The sequence below is a fragment of the Carex rostrata genome, chromosome 4 (genome assembly GCF_964058835.1).
Source record: "Carex rostrata chromosome 4, lpCarRost1.2, whole genome shotgun sequence".
In the NCBI taxonomy this organism is placed as follows: Eukaryota; Viridiplantae; Streptophyta; class Magnoliopsida; order Poales; family Cyperaceae; genus Carex; species Carex rostrata.
The window spans coordinates 12,194,159-12,206,684 of record NC_135921.1 but is presented as its reverse complement, the minus strand read 5'-3'; the positions used below and the strand labels follow the sequence as shown (position 1 = coordinate 12,206,684).

The 12,526-nt window shown below is 36.1% G+C and overlaps 1 protein-coding gene across 1 annotated transcript; it reads left to right on the top strand.

Annotated features, from left to right (window-relative positions):
* Window positions 1-10,582: 10,582 nt before the first annotated feature.
* LOC144552559 (ethylene-responsive transcription factor ERF013-like) lies at window positions 10,583-11,482 on the top strand. The gene has a single exon (XM_078300521.1). The coding sequence runs from the start codon at window positions 10,607-10,609 to the stop codon at window positions 11,216-11,218; it is 612 nt and encodes a 203-aa protein (XP_078156647.1). The 5' UTR covers window positions 10,583-10,606; the 3' UTR covers window positions 11,219-11,482.
* The last annotated feature ends 1,044 nt before the right edge of the window (window positions 11,483-12,526 follow it).

The following is a 12,526-nucleotide window of genomic DNA, read 5'->3' as shown; positions in this document are numbered from 1 at the left end:
TAAATTTTCAGAAAAAGAATTGATAGCTTTTTTTCTTCAAATGATAGATGAAATTGCACCAAAAAAAGTTGCATATTATTTATAGTTGTAATTGAAAAAAAATTGCATACTAATATATATTGTTGTTACTCATTGAAAATGATCTATAATATTATAGTTCTCAAATAATATTATTTGATTGCTAGCTATGGTGTTTCAGTCTGGATTGTGTGTGGCGATTTTAATCTTATTCGTAACAGATCTAAAAAAATTAGTCCTTCTTTTAATTATACTTCGAGTGCCAGATTTAATGCTCTTATAGCTCGACTTTCTCTTATTGAACTGCCTCTTAGTGATAGACGTTTTACTTGGTCCTGATCTGTTCATTCAGTTTCTAAAGCTTTATTGGATCGAGTCTTTTGCTTAATTGCCTAGGAAACTCACTACCCATCTTATAAGTTAACTTCCCTTCCTAGGTTCATGTCTGATCATAACTCTCTTATTTTAGAAACCTCTTCTGCTATTTTTCAAGTTAAAAGCAATATTAAATTTGAGAAAGTATGGCTTGCTCAAGAGGGGTTTAAGGAATTGTTTATATGGTGGAGCTCCTTTTCTATTCATCCTGATTTGGGTAGACAATGGCAACTTAAGTTACAATTCTTAAGAAGAAAATTACGTGGATGGCATGTCAATGTCATGGGTGCCCAAAAGAGAGATAAACATAATCTACTTTCTCAAATTTCAAGATACGAAGAGTTAGATGAATCTAACAAATCTTGCTAATGTTGACTTAGATATTTGGAAGTCATGTCAATCATATCTCCATAAGATTTATTTGAATGAAGAGATGTATTGGCAGCAAAGAGCTCGTTTGAAATGGTGTTTAGAGGGTGATTTAAATACTAAATTTTTTCATGTTACTGCTTCTTCTCGAAAGAGGAGGAATTTTATCTTTTCTTTGGAAATTGATAGTCAGCTGTGCTCTGATCCTATGATACTCAAACATCATGTTTTTGATTTTTACAAATCTTTGCTTGGTACCACTACTTGCAGGGACATCAATTTAGATCCTATATCTGGTCCTCTTCTGAAAAACTAATTATTTCTCAAGTAACTAGCTTAAAATCTCTTTTCACAATGGATGAAATTCATAAAGTTTTCTTTTCCTATAATCCCAACAAGGCTCCAGGCACAGATGAGTTATCATTCTTATTTTATCAATCATTTTGGGATACAGTAAAAGATGTTAATCTTTTTCTGGCTTTTATAACAATTTCCTTGATCTCTTTAAGCTCAGCCTTGCTTCTATTTGCTTGATACCTACAAAGGATGATCCTAAGCTAGTTACCAATTATAGGCCCATCAGTTTTATCAATTGCAGTTTTAAATTGATTACAAAGGCACTTATTGAAAGACTGCCTACTGTCAGCTCCTCCTTGATTGATGACTCTCAGATATCCTCTATTAAGGGCAGGTTAATCACAAATAATATTGTATGTGCTCATGAGGTCCTTCACCAAGTTATTAAGAAACATCTCAAAGGTGTTCCTTTTAAATTGGATTATGAGAAAGCTTTTGACAGAGTTAATTAGAATTTTTTAATGAAAATATTACATGCTAGGAGTTTTGATAATCTTTTTATTAGTTGGATTCATGCTATTTTATTGAGTGGTAAAATATGTATTAATTTTAATGGGGAATTGGGGTCTTATTTTCATTGCAAGAGAGGATTATGATAGGGTGATCCCCTATCTCCCCTCATTTTCAAGCTAGTTGCTGATGTTTTAAATAAATCTCTTTAGAAAATTCAGGCAGCAGGTTTTATTCAGGGATTGGGTCAAGTTTTTAATATTGGGCCTGTTTTGAACTTACAATTTACAGATGATACTCTTATTTTCTTACAAGCTGATCCTAGGATGTAGAAGCTTTAAAATTGCATTTAACAGCTTTTGAAAATATTTCTGATATGAAGATTAACTATGCTTAATCTGAAATGATCCCTTTAAACTTATCTGAAAATGAAGGTACCATGTTAGCTGAAATCTTTGGTTGTAAGATCTTTGCCTTCCCACTTACTTATCTTAGTATCCCTTTACATTATAAAAAATCTTCATTTGCTGATTGGTAAGTCATTATTGATAGAATTGAAAATCAAATACAGGGGTGGAAAGAAAAACTTCTTTCTATTGGAGGGAGAGTTACTCTTTTAAATTTTATTTTATAGACAATACCTATTTATTGGCTATATGCCTTCAAAAATTAGAATGGGAATTGACAAATTAGGGAAGAGATTCCTTTGGTATGGGGGTGATTCTGTAAGAAAAAAATATTGCTTGGTTTCTTGGGATGCAGTTGCAAAAGTAAGAATCAAGGGGGATTAGGTGTTCTGGATCTTTCAAGACTTAACCGGTCTTTTTTAGCAAAATAGTGGGTTTGATGCGTGCAAAAGCGTATGCACAAAGTTTCAATACAATTAGATGTACCTTTTATCCCTAAATACACTTTTGGTTCAGATTGCAAGTATACAATCCCACCGTGTAGTATATTGTCGGGTATCGATCCACAGGGAGTATGATAAAAACTTAGTTTAAACTTTAGTAATAAATTTCAGAAAATAAAATAAAGTAAAGTGCAATAAAAGTAAATTGGGGGGTTTGTTCTAACAATTCCTAAATTTGGGTTCAATACCCGAATAGAGAGTTTTTAAAACAATAAGAGTAAATGAATGAAAAAGAAAGGAATTGATTTGTTTTCAAGATTTAGAGATCTAGGGGTCTTTGGTCTACATTCCCTTCCTAACTATATCTATTCGGTATTTGTTTAAGTTCATGTATGATTTGATGAGGTTTCTAACCTAATATGTCATTAAGGGTCACTTTCGTGAATTAATAACGTGTCTAAGTAATTCGGACTTCATGGTTAGGTCCTTCACCCTAGTTACTTAGACCATAAACTCTTGTTAGTCTCTCCTCTCCTCAAATATTGATACTTCACGATTAAGTCCTTCATACCAATACCCGATTTGATTTGAGATGTCCTAATTAGGGTTTGCCTTCACGGTTAGGTACTTCACCAAATTCCTAACCTTAATTTCTGTAGTTCCGGCTTAGATTACAAATTGGTTAGATCCTAATCCAAACCTAGGGTATTTGTATTCATAATTTGGTACTCTCCTCTCATCCTAACTTCTTTGGATCCTTTGACAAAGAGATACCAAAGCGGGACTACTGCGATTTCAAGTGCTAATTATGTAATTAACACAAATGGTAAATCACATAAATTAACATCAAATCCCAATAAACAATCACAACAAAGACAAATAATCGAATAAAATACAATTAAACAAGTTCATGCATTGACCTAAACCCCTAGAGAGAGAACTACTCCCTCATGGAGAGATCCATTACAAAAATTAGCAAAGTAAGAAGAAATGAAATAAAGGAAGTAATTACACCCTTTGACAAATCAAAAACCTCTATCTTGCCGACTTCTTGCTCAGGAAACCCTTCTTCTCCTTGCTTGAAAGCTTTCCTTTTCTCCAGAATTTATCGCTAAGTATTGTGTGTATAGAGAGAGAATGAAAGAGGAAGGGATGATGTGAGAGATGCCTTGAATGGAGAATAAACCCCCTCTTTTATAGCCAAGGATCATGCCCAATTAAGAGCCTAGGAAGTGGAGTTAGTGGGTGCTATATTTGGATTGTTTCCCCAGGATGCCTTGTCCAAGTTTAGCTGTAAAAACATGTCCAGGTTGCGCCAAAAATAGAAACCATGTTGAAAATGTGTATTTTTGGCTTTCTGCGGGTCCAGTGCGGGTGCTCCGGGTCGCACTGGGGGTGATCTCATCCGCACTGAGAGAAATTTAATTTTTCATGTTGTAGATCTTCTCTCTAGCTTTCCAAAAAGTGGTCACAAGCCTTAATCGGAGTTACGAGTCAAAAGTTATGGCCGTTTTAAGTTCAGGCTCCAGTTATGCGTTCTGCTACAGTGCGTCCGCACTGCGTCTGCACCACCCGCACTGCGGCTGTATCGAGATCCGCACTAGGCTCGAACTTTTCCATTGCAACCAAAGTGCGGCTGCATCGAGATCTGTGCGTCCGCATCAATATTCGTGCATCCGCACGAATTTTGACGAATAGCTTATTATACCTTTTTAAATTGGCGCGCGTCCAGAAATCCATCTAAGTACTTAGTGCGGCCATATCGCAAACCGTGTGTCGGCACTGAACATTTTTTCTTCGGTTTTCTTCATTTTTCTTCATTTCCTGCAAGTTAAAATCAAGCAAACATAGTAACTTGATTCTAGGTGTATTCTATTCACTTTATATTCAAAATACAAGATATTTGGTATTATTTCGTGATAAAAATCAGATCGAATATGTATATAATTTAGGCCTATCAGGGTTCGATTTCAAGATACTAAGATTACAGGTCTTTGGAAATCTATCATTTTAGCTAAATATGGTTCTACGGGATACTCTTCCCTTTGTTCTCCTTTTTGGAAGGGAATTCTCAAGGGTGCTCATACTGTGGATTTAGGATTTTTAAAGCAATTAGCAAATGGATCAACAATTTTATTTTGGAAAAATAGATAGATAGATTTCATATTATCCTCTTTCTCCTTCATATCCATATTTATTTTCAATCACATGTGATCCCAAACTTTTAGTTATCGAGGCTTTCTCTAATGGCCTTCTACATATTCAATTTACTAGACAATTGACATGAGTGATTTTGACTGAGTGGAATAATCTTTGCTCTCAACTTCAATATATTTTAATCGTGACCCTTCTACATCTGATTCTTTGTTGTCGAGATGGTCTGTGATGGGTCAAAATTAGAGCTAATAATATTTATAACCTTAATGTTTACTTTACAATCGATTTACAAGCGCATAAATATATCGTATAGTATAGATCGGGGTTCAATCTGCAGGGATGGTGTATTAAGAGATCTAATCGCAAATCAAGTCTAGGTTATCGGTTCTTTTAGGTTGGTTTGGTTGTTTGGTTGATTGATTGTTTGGTTGTTTGGTTGAAACGTTTAGTTACAACAGTGAAGTAGTAGTTGATTAAGTGTTTAGAAGATGGGCTTCTAGGGATTCAGACATTCTATCATTCAAGCTCGTTTAATCTAGATTCTGGATAACTTAGCAGTCGCACACGGTTCTGTCACCATCCGCATGCTACTGCGTAAATTGTACACGGCTGGTTTCCACTCCAGTCGGAATCGCACACGTCCTATACTAGTATCAAATACAATCTGAGAGTTGCTAATTCTGTTCTAGTGTTAGTCACTGTAATATTATAACACCCTAATTGAGTAAGACTGGCAAGGGAACGTTACCTTATCTCGTATCTAACCAATTGCATGAAGATTAATGATAAGCCCTAATTACTAATATTAGAAAGGGTCAAGTACACAATTACGTACTTTCTATATGACTTTCACAATAGTAACGATTAAAATTACTGCACTATTAGTTATAGAGTGTGATGTTCATCTTCTAAACTATATCCTAATATGTTTCTAACTGAAGTTCGGATCGCAAGTGGTCAACAATTACGTCTATCCTACTTGGATCTAAGATAATTGTATCATTTTCCTACTGGTTAACTTCATATGCATACCATGGAGTGTACATCTCCATGTGTATCCGAAGTTGTTACAAACCAAGTTAAGTAGTAATACAAATAGTAAAACTTAGAAAGAATTCAGATCATAAGCAAATGACATATAAATAAACTTTAGATTAAACTCATAACAATTCAAGATTACATGTCTTCACCCTAGAAAAAGGTTGCTTAGTCGCTCATGGCGGGTTCAACAACAAAAGAGACAAAAGACATAAAGAAAGGGAGCAATAGAGAGAGATGGAAGGAGAACAACTATGTTGTCTCTTCTCTCATGCACACCGTCTTCATATCTTGACTCTTCCTTCTCTTCTAATGGAGACTTTGCTATTTTACTAATCTATCCTTTACATAGCCTCAATGAGAGAAAATCCTAGTTCTAACCTAATATTCTATGCTCTTTGATGACTCGAAATGAGACTACTAACTTTTAGTATATATAAATATATACTTAGTTACCCTAATGCTACTCTGTTGGATTACAAGTGCATAATCCTACCGTTTAGTAGTGTCGGGTGTCGATCCACAGGGATAGATCTTAGTAGTTTAACAATAATAACACTAGTCTAGGTTCCTCGGGTTTGTTTGGGTTGCGTGAATACTAAATAAAATAAAATAAAATAAAATAAAATAAAATTGTTGGATTTATAGGTGGAGATGCTAATTGCTGTAAACCAAGTTTAGGGAGCCTCTAGGGATTTGGATGAATTCCTTCTAATCTATGTTGCATGGATACAGGTACGGGTATCGTGTCGGACCCGACACGGGTACAGCGATACGACAATTCTCAAAAATCAAGGATACGACACACGCTTATTATATTATATGATTAATTTAATAATACTATTATTATATAAATTAAATATCAAAATTCTGGATTACTTTAAATATAAAAGCTAATAGCTTATAACATCAAATGTAAAGTGCTTCAGTGGTTAAGGCCTTCGACGTTTACAGCCAAAACCCCAGTTCGAATCCAGCTTGTAGCGCTGGAAAAAAATGTTTTTGGCAGGGTTCACAGTAGACCGGGTGCACAGAGCAGGGGTCCACAGCAGGCGCGGTGCACGGTGTAGCGATGGACCAGGCGTGCGTATCCAGGGCGTATCTAGATGTGTCAAAGCGGTGTCTAGATCGTATCCATACGAGTCAAAGCGTGTAGGAGACCATATCAAAGGACTAAGGACACACCACGTAAGGCGACGCGCCAACTGGCGTGTCTGACACGTATCGTGGCCATGTCTGAAGCGTGTCGGTGTCGGATACGTGTCGGACACGGGTACGATGGGTTTCTAAGAGTGTCAGGGTAACACAGCTTCTAATTAACTCAATACAATATTTATGGTACTCATGTCTACTCGTATACGACACTGTCACTGTCGCATACGGCCTCGCCTAAGGCCTTCTGTCACTGTCGTATGCGATATAGACCACCCCGCAGAGCAGAGCCACATACTGGTACTATAATTCCGCACGGATTACTTAGGTTCGGTTCTATGCATATTTGAAAGGTTCTCCAACTCTAAGGTCGGCTTGTGGGGGACAATTCTGATTATCACAGGATATAATATAATTAAACCACTCACACCAATCTAATTAATTATATTCCCCTATTACTTGCTAAGTAATAACCTTAAAACCTATTCATTACAAGTAATAAATAAATTCCTAATTAAACCTCGAGATGATATCTAATATATATCCTGCCAAGGGAGTCCACTGGGTTAGAACCCTAGCCTTTGAACCGCAGCCAGGTCTCGTTAGCCGAAGTGTTTATAGTACTTACATGTAGCCCCTCTCACACTGAGGTATAACGACTTATAACACCTATTGGTATGTGAAGGACATTGGACCATATGTAGACAAAACTATGTATGCAAGGATATATTTCGATATCATTCTAAGTATAACGAAATCTCAAATAAACATAAAAGAAAAATAAATATTATAGTAAAGAGCAATTAGAATTCATTACATCCATCCCTAGAGAGGAGGAGCTTAGCTACTCAAAGCCATGACAAAATAAAAGAAGTAATAAAAGAAAGACATAACCTAGAACCTAGACACCTCTTCCTTAGAAGACTCCTTCTTTTTCCGTCTTGGACTTCGAGCGCCTCTTCTTCTTCACGACTCCAAATATTTTCACGCAATATTTTGCTTTAAACTATGGACTTACACAGCTAAAACATGCACACTAATTCCTATTACAAGAGGGGTTTATATAGCCTAGCCTATAAGTGAGGAGTCATGGAGAACATGGAGATCATGGGTGCCAAAAATAGCATAAGAGTATTAAACTTAGGCTCCAAGGCGAGGCAAGGCTTGCCACATTTGGAAACGCGTCCTTCTAGAAGATTGATGTCCAACGGCTGAGATTTAATCCAAACTAGATAGTCCACGGATTCAATTCGTGTGCCCCTGCGACATATCTGAGGCCGTAGGGCACTGTACTTAGCCGAATTTTAGTGAATTTCGCCATGTTGCATGTTGTGCACTTCGTGTGAGGTGTTTGCATACTCCATGTGTCTATTTTGACGCCTTCTTCAAAATTGGCCTAAATATGATATTTTTGCTCCGTTTTCGGCCTAAATTCGCAACTTTCTTCAAAACCTGCCAAAATAGCCTAAAAACACATTTGCGGTGAATAATTCGGGAAAATGGATACTTTGCATACACTTTTCCACCATTTTTCGTACTAAAAAGTAGTGATTTTCGCTATATGTTTTGGCGTTATCACTCTCTAGTATGGAATGATGAATGGTAATCCAGAGATATCTTCTCCAAGCTTCCAGATGCATATATAGGCCTTGGTTGGCAAGTTAGAGCTGTAACAACTGTTCTGACAGTTTCTGTGTGCTGCCTGAGTCGCATGTGGTTCATGTGTAAACTGCACAGAGGGTATAACTTCCTGCGCGGCAGCTCTCTGGGTTGTATGTGGATGAAGGCATCTGCACGCCTGAGACTGAGTACCAGAATTGCTTCGTTTTATGCCTATTTTAGCTCGAATATCGTCGAAAATCTGCAATTCTCAAGATCAAGTAAAATAAAAAAATGAATCTGATTCTATGAAAAATAAGCAATTGTAGTTCGATAAATGTCAATATTTTAGGTTAAGTGATAGGAAAAATAACTATTTATTTCACCCATATTAGTCTGTTGTGTGTACTTTTTTTGTTCATTCTTTTTACAAGTGGCTAGAATATTAGGGTGTAAAAAATATTGAGTTTGCTTCTATTTGGACATCAAAATTACCCCTTAAGATTAAGGTGTTTCTTTGGCTTTTGAAAATAAATAACATTCTTACAAAAGACAACCTACTAAAAGGGGATGGACTTGAGATACCACTTGTCCATTTTGTGGTGTTTTTGAGACAATTTATCATCTTTTTGTTTCATGTTACTTTGCTTTTCATATTTGAACTTGGATTGCAGCACAAAATAACTTCATTTTTTTTGGTTCCACTATGTCAGTCATTTGGTTTATAGAGGCTCCTTTTCCTTTAAAGGAACCACTTTTGATAGAACTTGTTAGAGGAGTGGTATTATGGACATTATGGTTAGAAATACATAAATTATGCTTTCAAAATTCTAATATCCCTTCTCTGCAGACAGTAGGTTATAAGATAATCTCTTTAATTATTTTTTGATGTTATACTCTTAATAGTGGTTTATTACCTTTTTTACCTCTAATTATGCCAATGGATGTTGCTTATTTGCCTTCTCAGGCTTTGATTATACAAGAGACAAGTACGAGCTCTTGAAGGGTAGAGGAAGGGGAAGAGGAAGAGGGAGGGGTAGTACCAGCTCTTCATGATCAAGGAGATGGAATCCTTATACTTGGTACCTAGCTCCTACTGGCCCTGGACTGATCTGAGTGTTTTTGATATGTGCAGTTGTGGTATACTTTGTTGTTTTGTAGCTTGGTGATATTTTGTTTCAGCCTTTATTTGTGGATGTTGTGATACTGGTATGTTGTTATGCACTATGTTAGTGCCTTTTTGTAAGCTTTTACCTCCTCCAGATTTGGAGATTGTAATAGCGTTATCTCTATTAGTTTCAATAAAAACTGATGGGCTTTTCTCCACTTTTTCAAAAAAAGGAAAAAGAAATTGTGAAAGATAAATAACTTTAACTAAGTTCTTGAAACTCTTGGAGTTTCTAATCTGACGTGACAGTTTCACAACTTAGTTTTAGAGATGTGGGAGAGTTTCTTATTTAAAAACTATGCAAGAAAATTTCTTATTAAGAAACTGTTTATAAAATCCATGATGACCAAATGATTGTCTCAAATTACTTTTCATTTTTAATTTATTGCTGACGTGACCTAATAGAAATTCTAAACTTAATTTCAGAGATGTGAGAGTTAGAAACTTTAGATATCGTAATTTTTAAAAAAATGATTAACAGTCATTTAGAAACTCATCTGAGTTACTTGAATGTAGATGCTTTACAATACTTTTTTTTAACTTTCAAGAATGAAAATTTCCGGATTATATCTTTTTTTTTGAAAAAAGAATAATTATTCACTTTTTCGAAGATTTTTTTTATGTTTTCCAAAAAAAAAGTAATCCACGCTGACTATATATAAAAAATATTACGTAGTATCCTAAAAAAAATATATATATATATAATATTACGTACGTAGTAAGATATCGATGTTGAAAACTATGATCTTGGCCCAATTGCAAAGGCCTTCGTGGCACCCTGTGATTGTTAAGTTGATGGAGAAACCCGCGGCGAATAAACGTGCTTCTATAACATTCCGAACGTGCTTATAAAAAAACTGTCATCCCATTATTTGCCAGTTGTCTCTCACCGCGTCTTCTTTCTTATAAGCCCCTATATATTCTTATTTCTCTCACCCCACTAAATCACAATTTCTCTAATTTCTCTTGGGTCTCGCCACGATCACTAACGCACACTAAACTGCACTAAAAGCGTACATCAAAATTGAAATCATCCTCATTCTTTTTTTCGTTTAGTTTTAAAATTTTTTAATATGCTGATGGCTGATAACACAGCCAATGGAGAGAAGAAGTACAGAGGAGTGCGGCAACGCAAGTGGGGCCGGTGGGTGTCAGAAATCAGGCTGCCTAACAGCCGTGAGCGTATATGGCTTGGTTCGTATGACTCACCTGAGAAGGCAGCACGTGCTTTTGATGCAGCGTCTGTCTGTCTCCGCGGGCCCGATGGTGCCAATCTCAATTTTCCCGACTCACCGCCACAGGTTTCATGTAACAGTAGAAATCCTCATTTCATTGACCCGCAGGAAATTCAGGCTGCAGCTACTAGTCATGCAAATAAAGCCCGTAATTCGTCAATGCCGGTAGTACAGCGGTCTGATAATGCATCAACTGTTACATCAGCCACTACATTTACCACGACGACTGATACAGCGGGTGAGACGAGTAATGAACCAGTTGTAGATTACTGGCATTTCATGCATATGGATAATCTGCTGTCGCCGGCAGGAACAAGACCAGTTGCGTTTGTCGAAGATTTTGCATACAGCCAATATTTTTCTCTAGCAGCTGTAGCACCACAGGAAGAAGCTGAGGATCCAGGAGCGGGCAATTTTTCGTCGAACTCTTTTCTTTGGAATTTCAATTAAGGAATGAAATTCTGAAGATTAAAATTTTTGTAGGGACTTAAAATCTGGCAAGTTTTTGTCTGCCAGAGAGTCGATTTGGCTAGTCAGGAAGTTTTGTGCCGGGCAGCCAGCAGCTCAACTCGAATCTACTTTTTTTTTTTTATTATTCTTTTTCTCCTCTCTGTTTTACTTCCATTCCTTAAACATAGAATGAGGATTTGTGCATAGTACAAATTAGCGATTCTTTGTATTACTCTAATTAATAAAAAAATGTTTTTAGCTTTACAGTAGTGCTCTTTTCTAATGGTTTATTATTTAGCATAAGATATAAGTTGCGTCGCACTAAAAAAACCCCGTGGCGTCTGAGATGACCTATTTTTCAACTTTCATTTTGAACCGTGGTTTCTTACAATATATAATTTTTTTTATTTGCAGAAATATTATAATATTTTTCAATCCTCGAAACATGTATGCGTTGTATGTTGATCTAGAGAGAGGTGAATAAATTGTTTAAAATTTAAACCTTATAACTTGTAACTATTGGTCAGCTAGACAAGTTCAAAAGTCGTTGTTGTGTTCAAGTGAATCTATCTAAGTGAAATTTTTGACGGAATCAAAAACTTATTAATTTAAATAAATAGAGTGCAATAAAGTAAATAGACAGAGTTAGAGAAAGTGACACTGTAGTTGATGACGAAGTTTGGCCAACTGAAAGACTTACGTCTCCGGGGCAACATAACCAAAACTACATGCGCCTTTCTATTATCCAATACAGAAATGAATACAAGTTGAAATCGGTGAGACAACACTTTAACGGCCCAAAAAAATAGAGAAATGGGCATTGCAGGCTCAAACAAATAAGTGAGCACACACGGCTCAGAAATAAGCACAACAGCTTGGAATAGGCGAGCAACAAAAGGCTCTAACTCCAGACAATCACTAATTTTCACTTTAATCTCACACTAATCAATTTAGGTGAAGTATATTTGAGGTTGTTGGAAAGATAATTGAAGTTTAGACACAAGCAACAATGGTCTAGGCTACACCTCTCAAAAGATTTCTAAAGTGTAGGTTTTGTGAGGGTATTCTCTATCAATCTTAGACAGACGATAGAGTCCACTATTTATAATAGGATTCAAAGGGTTTGCCAATGGCTCTATGCAGATCACAAGATCTACAGAATAAAGGATTAACCTATATTGCTTGTGCCTAGTTTCCAATATTGACTGGCCTGATTAATTTGAATTTTGAATTGGATTTCCAGCCATGCAACAGCTAGACTCAAGCGGTCACAACCTCAGATCTACTTTACGATACCTTTGGATATAA